Genomic DNA, 15193 nt, shown 5'->3' with positions numbered 1-15193 from the left:
ATCATAACCTAAAAATAATTATGATGCAAAAACTTTTTCAATGCTTTTGATGCCAAAGCAACTTTAAACATGTTGTTCTCAGAAGGCAGTTTCACAAGTGCAAGGAGCCATGCCTGTATCTCCTGTCAGACAAAAGCCTACAGATAGACAACATCAGCTGATAATTCTGTCTCAAGATGTAAGTTTTCTATCTAACAAAAAACCCCTAAGTGGTAACACTTTCCCCGCCAAGTCTTCAATCCAAAAAAGATAATAAATCATTACTTTTTCCCCCAAGAAAAACAATGTAATGTATGTAAGTTTGGCAACTTGGCGGCAGACTTTTGCTTGGTTTTTTTCATTGAAGTTACGTTCGTGGATAATTTCACAAATCAACTTCTCTAATTAATTAGTCCAACTAAGTATAATAATTTCGAGGTAATCAGTAAATATAAAACCATCACTATTACGAGTTTATGAAATGTGGCACAAATAAGGTCAAATTTTGTAAAATAAGCTCTCACCTAGCAATGTACTAATGGGAGAGATACTTGCTCAATGAAACTAGTTTTATGGTATTTTTTAAAGTGATCGATCAAAAGTCTGCCGCCAAGTTGCCAAACTTACATACATTACATTGTTTTTCTTCGGCGGAAAAAGTAATGATTTATTATCTTTTTTGGATTGAAGACTTGGCGGGGAAAGTGTTACCACTTAGTGGTTTTTTGTTAGATTTTATTTATTTTTGTAGAAAATTAACAGTTAAAATAAAAATCCTCCTTTCTATTTTAGACCACCTTATGATATATAGACCACGGCACAACTACATCTCATTTAATTTCAATAATATTGTTTGTGTAGAACTAAATTCTACATTTTTGGTCTTATCTGCTTTAAACCGATTAAAAACTTTTTGACACACGTACCAAAATTACTATTTAACAAACCCCCTGGGCTTAAACTCAGTTTCAAATTTCATCAATGGTCATCTTGAACAACATGAAATGCGTTGGTGTTACATATGTGTTCTGATAATTAAACCCGTACATCTAAAGACTAGTGTAAATTGAGCCCTTATTAGAGAAGTAAAAATGTAATCAAACAGATTAAGTTTGTTAGAAATAGCATAAACAAAACAAATATTGAAAAACTCATCTATCCTAAAATTACTTTTTAATTGCTTGTTTAACATTACGTACAGTGATTATCCCAATTGTTTTATTTGTTATAGTGTATCAAAACATAAAACAAATCTTAGTACTAGTACCATAGATAAATCGTCAATGTATATAACCTAACATGTTAGGTTATTATACATCGATGGCTAGTACTAAGTTTAAAGTTCCTAGGTTTCATATGTTTTAATAAGTAGTATGAAACTGCTAAAATGACGAGCTGCTGTACACTGCATTTTTCAATGGAAAGTATCGGGGAATATCACTGCTCTAAGTAATTTTATATAGTAAGTAGTTCAAATCATTCGGTATACCTGAAAAAAAAACTTTATAAAAGTTTTAAAATAATTTTCAGCTGTTCCTATGAATTTCTCTAACATTTAAATTAAATGAGATTTAATCGCAGCTGGTCCTTCTTCTGTTTTTATTTTAATCCCATGTTATTTAAATGGGCCAAAATCGTACTTTGAGGGCTTGCCAAGGGTTTATGGGTCAACGCACCGACTTGAGACCCTCAAAAGGCACATCTACACGTTAAGGGCTTTCAAACAACATAAAAAACATTAAAATTGAGCCAGTGGTTTGGGCTGTAGGTCCGTCAACATTCAAGGAGAAGAAGGAGAACACGGAAAATTTTTGAATTTTCAAACTAGTTGTTCTGGCTCAAACACTACCGTTTTTTAAATTATTTTTTTTTATTTTGTTGAGAATGAGTGCCCCTATCCAGTAGATGAATAATTATTTTAATAGCTTTTGTTTCTTCAGAGCTATAGACGAGTAAAAAAGCCACTTTGTCACGTCATGTATATATACACTGCAGCAGCTGTGTACCGCTGGGGGACTTGGCGGGGCGGAACGCTGCCGCGTTCCTTAATTTTTCAGCAATATCAAAGTAGTGAAAACATGTGCATGTACTAGATGTTTTGATTTTGGTTCTTGAGGTTATTTTCTTTTTCATTGTTAGGCATATTGTTTGGGTATGAACAATGAATACAAACCCTTTAAGAAGCATAGTGCCTTTGTTAAACATTCACTCTGAGAATATTTTAATTTCTGATAGTTCCTGCGGCGGCTGCTAGGTTGCGAAGGCGCTACTATTGTGTGTGGCGGGGCCAAGTCAGCTGACTTAGTGAGAGAGAGTGAGATAGAAAACTTAGCTTTAGAGAGGCATAGAGAGATAGAGAAGCACGGTCATTTTGTAGCTTATTTTGACGGCAAACTTTCAGTCTGACCATTCTCCATAAGCATTTCACTTTTTAAAGGGTTTGTATTTATTGGTATTACATAGCTAAAAAAATATGATTAAATAAGTGCAACATTTGTTATGTATTTAGACAGTAAAGTTTGTTTAGCACTCTAATGAAATGAAAATGAAAAACAATCAAGATGGCTTGGTTGTTCAATAAAATTAAAACTAAAACTTTAAATAAAAATATTTGTTTTTGTACAAACAGGCCTAGGTTAGACTGTGGTTTTCAAGACATGTTTAAATTTAACAACAGACAGGCAAGAAATTATACATTTTTACCCCTTGGTATTCAAACTGTGTTGAGTGGCTGTATACAGGGTGAGGCAGTGAAACGGCATGATTTTGAAAAATTACAAATGATTCATTTAGAAAAAAATTGTAGTTGTTTTAACAGAAATTCTAAGTACATGAGTGGAAATTAATGTTTCATCTTGAAATAATAATTTTTTTAATTCAGTGTCAGTAAAATGGTGTACTTGGTTTTGCACACATAGTAGAATTATGAATTTAAATCAGCCCATGACATGTTTATGCGTTTTCATAACGTCTGCGATCATTTTATAGCGCTTTGTCATGCTAGCAGTGGCTTCAAAGTTATTCGCCCAAAGGAGGTTAGCTTTCCTTGATGGCACAGGAGCCCGCGGCGATAGACTGAACTCACAACGGAAAGTGCGCTGAGTACAAACTATAATATCCACGTTTTTGTAATATGCCTTTACAGGAAACGCACGTTGTGCACTCGTCCAATGCTCCTTGGCTACGGAAATTTCCACTTGTCTAGACGCCTATGGTAATTTCCCCCGTACTCTAATAGCCCCCGATTCCTTGTCAGCTGGTATCACCCTGTTCATATCAATTATCAATTATATCAATTATTTAGGGGACACCACTATGTGCGTATTTTATCCCAAATATGAGTGAAGGATGAGTGGCGTGATCTTTTAGTCTTGTTAGTGACTAAGGCCGACATGTTCCTTAGATATAGCTGTTAATTAATAGCCTATACAGCCAATGGCAACTAAAGGGACCTACAGTTTATAGTGGAATCCTAAACCATATGCTTTAGATTGGTCAGATTATCTTTAGAATGTACAATAGACCTGAAGATCAGATATTATTTTGAAGAGTGACATATATTTTCTTTTACTTACTTGCCAAATGACAAGTGTAACTTCTATTGCATGAAATGATTGAAATGACATGATCTTGATCTTATAGATTCAAAATGCTTTTAATCAAGCACATTCCTTATTACTTAAGATAGTGTACTTGTCATGACAAAGGATGTATTGTCATCATAGCTAAAGACTTTGTGGATTTGTTTCAAATTTGCTTTAACTTCCGAAGGTACATATGAAAAACCAAGATGCCCACAAATACCTGCGGAACAATAAGCAAGGTATCAATCTGAACAAGATTGAAGAAGCAAAACGTATTTATGGTCAGGTGAGCAAAATATTTTGTTAACTTTATGGGACAATCCATATCAACTGTCGAGTAGCTGATTGATTTTAGTTTTAATTTTTTAAACTAGCTACGTCTAATTTTAAGTGTATTATGAAGAACAAGGGGAACTCTAAAATTTTGTGCCAGGCTGAGGATCCCATCTCAAACTATATCATGGTTATAATTCAGATGAAATTTCACAAAAAATATGTCTAATGTACACTTTGTTGGGTATGGTAAAGAAGTACAATAGGGATAGCGCTTTATGCAAAAGGTTGGTCAGTATTATTTTTTTTTTTTTAGTGTAATACACGTAAATTATAATTTTTAATTCTAACATAAATTTGTCAAAAAATTGTCTTAACTTTTACAAATTCTTTAATGAATTCATAGTTTTATTTTACACCAGGAAAGTAATTTGGTTTAATGCATCAGAAATGACAATAAAGGATTATTAATGTTCTGGGATTATATTTTAGTTGCAGTATTTATGATTAAGGCCAAATCATAACGTTACTATTTATTTATATTTTTCAGAAATCCGTTGTTCACGAAGTTGCCAAAAAACATGGTGCAAGTTCCTACTACCAACAAGTACAAGATGAAATGAATAGGTAAGATAGATATATACAAAATTTGTATGGGTTTTATTTTTAGTTTAAATGATTATTAGATTCTTGATTTGTAAACTGAAATATCATCAGCTTAGATTTACAACCATAAAGAGAACTTAAAATATAATACATACTATTAAATTGACTCAGTAAATTGGTTGAACCAACATGATATGCTTGATGATTCAAAATTATAAAAGTGTTTAATGGACAGTACAAGTAAAAAAGTCTTAAAGACACCACACCACTGCGGTAGTATGGTTATTCAATATATTTCATTTTAAAGTTTAGCCTCAGTAAATCACAAAATGTTCCTCCAAGGAATTAAATATTGTAATAAAGGGTAATCACTTTACCGGGGTTCTTATAACACATTCTAAATTGTGAGGGTTGTCCGTAAATTTAGATCTTCATCGAGTTTCTGAGTGAGCTAGTTCAACTCTGAGACCAACATTGCGTTCCTTACTCCATCCACTTAGTCTCTTTGTAGTATTTAAATTAGGACAAACAATCCAATCAATCATTATTCCTGCTGTTGAGTTGGTAAATAGTTTAAAGTAGAAACAAAATTTATAAATCTCACTTACACATTACTACCAGCACAAAAACAATATTAGTGTCTTTCAAGTAGGTAAAAGATTACAAACATACTTATTTCCTATCGTGTTGGTATAAGTCGTAAAAATTATTAGTTGCTATCGTGTTGGTACAACTGTGGGTTACAGTTCATCGCCAGACTCGTCAGATGAGATCTCAGCATGGGATTTGCCGATTATTAGGCTGGAAAACCAGCTTCGCCCCCTCAGGTACAAGTCGAGAAAGTTACCCACTCTATTCGTTCGCTTTGTTTGCTCCACTTGTTTATTTTCGTGTTACCATTTTGTGAGCTTGACCTTACTCATTCCCAACATATTGAATAGTAGGTTAATGTTGCATTGATCCCCAGTAGTTACAATATTCTTGTCATAGTAAAATGTAGAAATATGAGTAGAGATTCTTTCAATATTTAGGTAACAATCCCTCCAAAGTTATTTCTTCCATGAGACCATCCTATAAATGTGTATTTTTATAAAGTATACCTACTTTAGTTCAGGCATCAGTGTCATATTAGTGACGTCTTTGTTTGGTGGAAAGTCATGGATAATCAGTCATGAAGACGCTTCAGAAAAATATTTCCTTATTTATTACTACAATATTATCATACAACATGTTAAAGCTATTGAATCTTTTATCTATCCAAATTTAAACTTGATGATATTGGAATTATGCACTACAACTAAACTATATAGTCAAATTAGTGACAATCAAATTTGAGAAGTGGTGACCATAATGAGAGCTTAAGTATTGGTGGATGTAAAAGACATTCTTTCCTGGATTATCAATGACAGTTGAACAACACTACTTATTTTAAACAGTATTGTTGTTTCATTGAACAATTGTCTGGGTTATAGTGTTCCTAAAAAATATATTTAAAAATATATGTCACACCTATATAATAAATAAAGCTTAAAGGACTTTTGGAAAACTGACATTCTCCAAACTGTTAAAAAGATGTCAGATTTTTTTGTATTGTGGTAGATAGAATAGGTAACGAAAACAGTAAATATTCATATTTAACAGCAAAAGTATGTATATTTTAATTATGTCTAATCTTTATTTATGTAAATGTATTGCCCTGCTTTATTATAATTGAAGTATTATTATATTATAAGTGTGTACAGTATTAAATGAAATTAAATCTATTGTCGGGACCATGTAAGTTTGCAGTTGAGGGAGGAGCCTATTAACCATATGGTTTTGAATGAACCAATGAGAACCGTGTGGTATTGCCAAATCTAATAATACCAGCTGATTTGAAAATATTGCTTTGGTATATTTTAATTCGTGTTGTCAACGGGCGATCTGGCAACGTCGCGAAAGCCTTGTCTTGTGATTGGCTGCCGCCAACTGCAAACTTACGTGGTCCCGACTATAGTACTAGTGTTTTAAGTTTTGTTTTATGTTTTACTTTTATTTCAAAACTAATTATTTTGAAAGAGGTGCTTTCTTATCATAATTGGAATGAAAACATTAAATTGTATCTGGATAAGTCTCAATATCAACATTAAACTATCAAGGCAAACAGGACTAAGGAATTTTTGTTCCATATATTTTAAACTTACAAACAGAAATGTTACAAAAAGATACTAAAAATTGCAAAAACATGTATATGCAGCAATTAAGTAATTAATTCTTCAGCTTCTTAAACTCATTTTAATTGAATTGAAGCATAACTGTAATAAGAATGAATTCCTAACATACGAAAATCTCAGTCCTGACTATTGAAATACAGATACTGAATAAGCACCGAATAAGTTAAGATTATTTTACAGGAACCAATTGACGTTCGGCCAAAGTCTAAAGTCTAGTTTTTCACCATGATCCCCACTTTTTTTAATACAAATTTTATTTTGCTCAGATTTTTTAAGTGTTAAAAGGTTAGAGTCCACTTTGTCATAGAGTTAAATTATTACCCTTCTTTAGTCAGTTTTTTTTTTGTTTTCAGACCAAGAATGGTAACATTAAGTATAGAAGCAGAGAGGAAAGACCTCATGAACGTCGGACGCAACCATATGAACTGGCACAGCCCACCTGTTACACCAAAGTAAGTACTGCACTTTAATTAAATACTTCATAAAATTTTACTTGGCAATTTAGTCTTGTTAAAATATTACCCACTCCTTAACAGGTAAGAGTATTTTGGTTTTCATAGTTCATTTACATATTTTCTTGCTCAGTAAAAAAAATGTTTACAGTAAGTTCCCTGAAAACGACATGGTTAATTAATACTTAGTTTACTCAGCTTAGACTCTTATCTCGGATTCATCGTTGCTTCTTACATTTTCATTGTTCAAACTACTCAATATTCTTCTAGCTATGAAATACCCTCTATAATTTGCTTATATTTGAAGTAATAACTGGTTATATTAATAGTAGACTTGATTCCAGAGGTTATGTTTGAATGTTAGAGTTTTTACCCACTGTATTCAGTTTACATGTGGATAACGATGGATTAATTGATTGATGGATCACCTTATACCAAGAGTCAAATAGATTCACTTAATGTAAATTTGTGTTTTTTTTTTGGAGTTAAATTAATAATTTATGCCAAAAACCACAAACAAGCAAAAGTATCCAACCAAAATTAAAAGATTTTTGCCTCTCATTCAAATCTTTCACCTCAATAATAAGGGGTTTAAACTTAAAAATGTCCACAAATAAGTTATAATAATTATTCACACAAGAAAGATATATTAAATCATTCAATTTCAACAGCAATAATGTTCAAACTGTAATTTGTCTTTCTTGAAAGACTCTCCAAACAAAATTAACTTTCAAAATGACAAGCCCAAGAACTTTTAAAATGTTGAACCCGCAACGGAGGGAAAAATACAAATACGTTCAGTAAAAAATAAAAAGAATGCCTGAACCCAATTTAGGTGATGTGATTATTTTTGTTAGGTGGGGCAAACAACAACATCCCAAACAATAGAAACATTCAACCACTAAGAAGAATTATCTAATAGAATCTAAACTTGCAAGTGAGTAAACAGTAAGGTAAGGTGGGTTTTCTGAGGTGGAATTAAAGTAGGTGGGCAGTAATTTAAAACCGGTTTATTTTAATTCAATTGAAATTGGAAAGTAGAGATTCATTTCATAATACCTTTAATTGTCTAGAGATAGTTCTATCAAGGATGTGAATAAATGTTATCTTAAATATTTGTCTGTATTTGTGTTTCTATTTGGTGTGTTTGTATAGAAACATGCATTTGAACAAATCGTGTGCTGTTTAATCAATAAATAACCTGACTCCTCCAAAATAATAATTAATTGTTATGATATGTTTCTACCAATAATTTTTTCTTCACCACAAACAAACTGAAGCCTCATTTTAGAATATTGCTTCCCCACTATTACGAGGTTACGTCTCATTTCATAATCCTTTCTGAATATTCTATTTAGATATAAAAATCATAAGCCTGGTTATTTTTGACTTGATTAAATTCTTATCTTCTTGACTTCATTTAAGGAAGATAAATTCCATCTAACACATGTTTTACTTTTCTCCCGTTTGCAGCTTTTTAAAATTTTCAATTGTAAAAAATCTAATTTTCTCCAAACAAAATTTTAACTCTGGTGTAGTGACGAAAAAGTGTGAATTTTTGAAAATTCTATCGATAAATGGTGATGTTTTTTACTACTGAGTCAACACTGTTTCAGACCTAACCCAGTGTCAGAGGATGTTAACGGACCTTACGACTTCAGGCAACTGTTACGCCCCACGGAGCATCCTCCGACAGAATCTCTCCGTAAACGCTTCAGTGCCAGGTGTCAAAACCAATCCCCTAATGTCAAAGTCTCGTAAATACTACTGCAAACCCGCCTCGTCAAAGACTTACGAAACCAAAGATTTCTTACCCTAGTGTTACACAAAGTTTCCTATTTAGTTTTATGTTTTAGGTTACCTGGAATTTAGGATATATTATAGTTTTTAACTAAGTACTTTCATTAATAGTACAAAATATGTTTTATTTTTATTAAATATCTACAGACAGAGTATCTATCTGTTAAGGCTAATATGAAAATTAAAGTGTACAGTAAAATTGGGAAGCATGGGTGGGTATACGAGGGCACATTGCACCCTTAAAACTTTGTGATAATAATTTTTACCCAAACAAAAATAAAGGAAATTTACATTTTTATATAAAAATTTTGTAAATTTATAGGCTACTTAATATCAGGTCAGCTAATTTTTCACTTCATAATTTTTGCAAATCACTGCCTAAATCTATCCATGTATTTAAAAAATTGGGGAAAACCCATCGAAATCTGTAAGCTACCTATTGCAAATCGGCATTTTAAACTATGGCAGTTAGGGACAGAAGTTGATATAAATTCCCGATGTGAATAATTGTATTTTGTACCTTAATATGTAAGATACTGACTGCTGCTTAAGGGACCAATAGAGAACCGACTCAAGTCAAATCAAATACTTGCAGAGCTTTTATTATTTTAAATTAAAAAAACTCATCTTCTTTTAAATTTTAACTTTTCATGTGTGTATGTCTCAATTTGGATGTTAGTATATATTTATTTTCCCATAACAGAGTCTACAAGTTTTGTTCCGCAGTGTTAATAGTTTCCATTGCACGCTCAAATGGATTTAATTAAATACTTTGGATTTGCATTTCATCAGATTTTAACAAAATACGATACAAAAATCTTGTGTTTAAATTTCCAAAATGAACTAAAACTTAAAATTTATTTGAAAAAGGTTTTGTTATATATTTTTTTTCAATATGCTATTTGTGTATGTTTTATGATAGTTATAAACTTGTATTGTAATCAAAGCAAAAATGTTGTAACTTTGTATATATTCATTATATAAAATCCTGTTAGTTATTTACTGTACTTTAAAAAAAAATCAAAGGAAAGTGTGATCTTTACTCTCTCTAATAACAGTTATCTTTAAAATGTTCTAAAATATTAATCATTGTACAGTCACATGAAGAACCATAGTAAAATATCTCTGCTTAGTGCTTATGGATAAAGGACCAAATTAATAAAACTTGGCACCTAATAATATTGTACCAATTAATAAATGTAAAATCCCTGTGAAATTCCAGGTAGCCTTTATGAAGTATGTTGATAAAGTTGATTGTTATTATTTTTAGAGTTTATTAAATATGTGTTTTGAATCAGGTGTTTCTCTCACATAATTCCTTTACGGCAGTAAAGATAAAAAGAAACAACAAGAGGAGATTCAGAGATTGCAGCTTTTTATGCATTTAAATGGTTTCGCTCCAGACTTTCAATGTTTTAAAAATTAAATATCAGTAGAAGTAGTTTGTAACTAATTTTAAAATTTGAATTATTGTAAAATTTTAATAATGGCAAATTCTGCAAAATCGATGAAAAATAAATATACTGTATCTTTAAACGTGTTTTAAATTCAAAGCAAATCAAATTATGTATCTAAGAAAACAGTTAGAGTAAAATGACTAAAACGCATAATGCACAACTTACAGACAGTAAGGTACAATAAGGTAAGTACAAGCTACAGTATGAAGTAACTTTAACTTAACATCTCCTATGTTTGTTCACAAATAGCACAATGAATGGTTTTAGTTAGACAGCAGCAAACATAACTAAATTATACAACTAAAATTAAGCTTAGTTAAACAATGTTTCATGAGTTTTGTTAACAACATTAACTTAAGAGTCGGCAGGAGTCAATAATTTTGCATTATTGTTGACCGTCAGATGCCAGGCGAAACAGTGGTTGTCCGAGCGCCGATCAAAACATGCGATCAAGTTGAAGCATATTAATCATGCATCGTAAGCTTAAACCTAGCAGAAAATGTTATGTGATTCTTTAATTTTCCGTGTGATTTGCTTTTTGGATTTTTAAAACTTTTGTTTTAGAGGTTGAAAAAAATCACAGTTTAAGTCAATATCTATATATATAAAAGGCAAAGCCCTCACTGACTGACTGACTCACTCACTCACTCACTCATCACTAATTCTCCCACTTCCCATTTACCTAGGAGGCTGAAATTTGGTACACTGATTCTTTAGGCATTAAATAGGAAAACTAAGTTGTTTTTATTCTGATCGGACTCTCGGGCTCCGCCCCAGTGGCTCTGGAGTTTCCCATGTTAACCTTATGAGAAATGGAATTAATGAATCTTAACAGCTGTTTCAATTAAACAAGTTGGTTCTGTTCTATGATGTTCAATAGCATTAAAGTTACAAGGATTACCAACAGGGTGCAGCACTATTATTTGTTTTTAATTTATGACAACACCTAATTTGCAACCAAAAGGTGAGTGAGCGTAGCGAACGAACTTCAACCTGGAGGCGAGTTAGCGTAGCGAACGAGCTAACCTGAAGGCAAGTGAGCGCAGCGAACGAGCTCCAACCTGAAGGTGAGTGAGCATAGCGAACGAACTTCAACCAGGACGTGATTGAGCCATGCGAACAAGCTCACTTATGAAGTAAAACGGGGCAAAGCCCGCGGGTACAGCTAGTATTTATGTATTTTGGCAAAATAATAACAATTAAAATTAAATAGATAGCGAATCACATCCACAGTTTCAATAGCTTTTAAATGAGATATTTTTCAACTTTTATCTTGATAAACAATATTATGCTTCAACCATTAACATTGCCGTTATGGGCAGAAAATCCAAGATGGCCGGCGGTCCTGTTGACTCTTAATACTTCCTAACAAAGGTAAAATGAAGTTTTCATATTTGGCCCGAGTCGTAAAACGTGGGAAAAAAGTTATGAGTTTATTGTGGAACTATTGTGTCAGTGTGTTACTATGCTGAACTATGGTTACTAAAAACCCTTTAGGGATTCTAAAGTGGTGTATATCTTTGTTTAACCCTCCGAGTGTCATGCGTCGCTGCAGCGACGCGTAACGCACTTTGTATAGTGTCGTGCGTCGCTGCAGCGACTCGCGAACACTGTTTACGGCGAAGGCTCTATGACTAACTGAATCGGACTGTACTGGATTGAGTTAGGTATCGTTCTGTCCGTAATATTCTAAGCTTTCTGCAGAGGTCTGTCTCTAAGCACTATTCATTTTAGTTCCGAAAATATTGTAGCAGACAGCTGACTGAGCTGACGTGCGTGTATTTGTAAACAGCTAGGTTACCCTCGGACCGATGACTGATGTGTTTTATTACGTTTATCATTGTTTTAGTGTTAAAAATCAAAAGTAGTGATATACGTGGTGCATTATAAGAAGATTTAAGTGGTTTTGAAGTGCTGGTTGATGATCCTGAAGAAGTAGGTAGTGATATTGATGTAAATTATCAGCCAGATTCCTAGCTATGGTTGGGCTATGCATTCTTAGCTAAACGCTATGTACTGAAATCTGTTTTTTGCCCATAACTTTTTTATTTGCAAATCTACTTCCTTATATTATTATAGATTTGTAATCCTCATAAAATTTAGAACAAAGTGGCTATTTTCAAATATTTATAGGCCTATAATTTATACAATTTCATTGAGCGCAAACTTATTTTTTTTTGAAAATTTTCGAAATTATACATTTTTTTACCTAAAAAATTTTTTTTTTTAAATCTTCCTTATGTTTTATATATAATATTGAAGCCCAAGATTTTCCAAACAAAATGGTATATAGAACAGTATAATTAACATTGTTTTTAAGCTTCTCAGATCAGTTTTAATAAAACCTTGCAAATGAGCAAAAAATAGGCTGACATTAAGGCCAAAACACGTGACACTCGGAGGGTTAATTCCTTAATATTGATTCCCTATTTAACTATTGAATGTGGAGTAAAGGAGGGAATATTTAATATTATATATGTGCCAAGAAATGGGAATTCAAGATTTTGTAATCTTTGAATGTGTTAAAAAATACTACACCATTTTGTATACTGTATTTTTCAAAATCATCTCTCAAGACATAAAGTAACACAAAAACCAAAGACAATTTTAGAATTGTGTTTGTTTTACTAGAACTTCTTTAAAGAAGGAAATCTTTGAAATTGTTAACTAAACTAATTAATTCTTGGTTACCTGAAAACAAAACACGAAACTATTTCCACAAATACTTTTGAGTATCCTACTAATATTATAAATGAGAAAGTTTGGATGTATGGATGTATGGATGGATGTATGGAAGTATGGATGTATGTTTGTGACAAGTGAACGCAAAAAATACTGGATGGATTGGGCTGAAATTTGGCATGATGATAGCTCACATTCCCGATTAACATATAGGCATATTCTTATTTCAAAAATCCTTTCGGGCTCCGCCCCAGTGGCTCTGGAGTTTCCCATGTTAACCTTATGAGAAATGGAATTATTGAATCTTAACAGCTGTTTCAATTAAACAAGTTGGTTCTGTTCTATGATGTTCAATAGCATTAAAGTTACAAGGATTACCAACAGGGTGCAGCACTATTATTTCTTTTACATTTATGAAAACAGCTAATTTGCAACCAAAAGGTGAGTGAGCGTAGCGAACGAACTTCAACCTGGAGGGGAGTTAGCGTAGCGAACGAGCTAACCTGAAGGCAAGTGAGCGCAGCGAACGAGCTCCAACCCAAATGTGAGTGAGCGTAGCGAACGAGCTCCAACCTAAAGGTGAGTGAGCGTAGCGAACAAACTTCAACCAGGACGTGATTGAGCCATAAAACGAGATAATCTTGAAAATTAAGAAGTTAAACGGGGCAAAGCCCGCGGGTTACAGCTAGTTATCCATAAAAATCCCTTAAAAAACGTTTAAAATTGTGTACCCTATTAATAAATAATATTTTAGGACAGAGAGATTAACTTAACCCCTTGAGTGCCAACGTCCGGGGAACCGGACGTTTTTAAAACGAGCCAAAAGTGCCGACGTCCGGCCGACCGGACGTTTTTAGAACGAGCCAAAAGTGCCAACGTCCGGCTGACCGGACGTTTTGTAATGATCGAACAGTTGTCATAACAACCGAATGGATACTCGGATTCTTTTAACCCATATACAGGGTGGGGCAATGAAAGCACCCCAATTTATAAGCTGTACAAGCTCAATAATATTCACCCTATAGATGTAAATAGCACATCAAAACACAGCTTATCTTTTGCCATTTTAACTTAACAAAGTCATTTTTCCATTTCTTGAGAACAAAATCCTGCAAGTGACGTCCTTGACCTACTTGACATTCCTTTTAAGGCACTTGAAAACTCGATCAAATACTCCTCCAGCATTTCTTCAGGTTCACGGTTCACTTTAGTTTTTGGACGATTCTTAGCTTCAGTTCAAGCAAATCTGTGGGGTGACTTTGAAAAACCTCGAACTTCAAATAGCTTATTAGAACAACTCCCTCCCCCCTCCCAAAAAAAGGGGCCAGCGTAAAGTGTTCAACAACAAAAGCTTCCTGGCAAATCCCTTTGGACTTTTGAGTTACTGTGACTCGCACTCTTTCAACATTTGCTGGTGTACAAAGAGTTTTGCAGCACCCACCGATTATTTTTAAGATTTAAGCATTCATCCTAAACAGTTTTACCCAAATGACCATTGTTTTCCAATCTGGAACAACGCCATGTTGACCAAGGATGGAATGTGGTCCAAACAATCTCTGGGTTTTTGCACAAGAATCACTATTTTTTAAATAGGGTTCCACGTCAAAATCTCAGTGTTAATAGCCTCAGGCATAATATTTACTAAAATGGCATAGTTCAATTGATGTTATAAGCACAGCTGATCATTTGTTGTTGCAACAATTAACATGTGACAGCTAAAACAAATTGTGGCGTTCTCATTGCCTCACCCTGTATTAACATTGAGTCGAAAGTTACTAGATGCGATACATCGATTTTCGTTGGTCGAAATATCGAAAATTCGATTTTTACAAAATTTTAACCTAAAAATCGCCAGATCGCGCTCACCTTCGGGAAAAATCATCGGCATTTTTTGAGCGTTACTTTTATTTCTCGCCTGGCACTCTAAGGGTTAAACCATTTTTTTTTCAATAACAATAATTTACTTGGAGAGCAGAAGCACTGAAATAGTCTCAACTTTCAAACATTGCTGATAGACTATGATTATGTTCCATCTAAAAATCAGAAGAGGAATGGCAAAGCATTTTGTTGCTAGTTTCCAAATTTCAATATTTTAATTCTTACTTTATGTTGTGTTCTGGCGCAACATGTCCATATAGGCAATTGTG

At 33.1% G+C, this 15193-nt stretch overlaps 1 protein-coding gene across 5 annotated transcripts in view; it reads left to right on the top strand.

Annotated features, from left to right (window-relative positions):
• LOC129005178 (myosin-IIIb-like) overlaps nt 1–10201 on the top strand; it is a 101772-nt gene extending 91571 nt beyond the window's left edge. For 3 of the 5 annotated variants that reach the window (XM_054434004.1, XM_054434003.1, XM_054434002.1), the window contains 6 exons: nt 83–178; nt 3751–3849; nt 4387–4463; nt 5189–5269; nt 7009–7107; nt 8724–10201. In XM_054434004.1, coding sequence (XP_054289979.1) covers nt 83–178; nt 3751–3849; nt 4387–4463; nt 5189–5269; nt 7009–7107; nt 8724–8868 — 597 coding nt within the window. In that variant the 3' untranslated portion in view covers nt 8869–10201. Of the gene's footprint in view, nt 1–82; nt 179–3750; nt 3850–4386; nt 4464–5188; nt 5270–7008; nt 7108–7964; nt 8045–8723 lie in introns of all 5 variants that reach the window. The other 2 variants (XM_054434006.1, XM_054434005.1) reach the window with 2 other exon arrangements.
• The last annotated feature ends 4992 nt before the right edge of the window (nt 10202–15193 follow it).

The sequence above is a fragment of the Macrosteles quadrilineatus genome, unplaced genomic scaffold (genome assembly GCF_028750875.1).
Source record: "Macrosteles quadrilineatus isolate MER2022 unplaced genomic scaffold, UCM_ALF_1.0 Scaffold_17__1_contigs__length_3442018, whole genome shotgun sequence".
Taxonomy (NCBI): Eukaryota; Metazoa; Arthropoda; class Insecta; order Hemiptera; family Cicadellidae; genus Macrosteles; species Macrosteles quadrilineatus.
The sequence above is the reverse complement of the archived record's forward strand: the minus strand, read 5'-3'. Positions and strand labels throughout refer to the sequence as shown.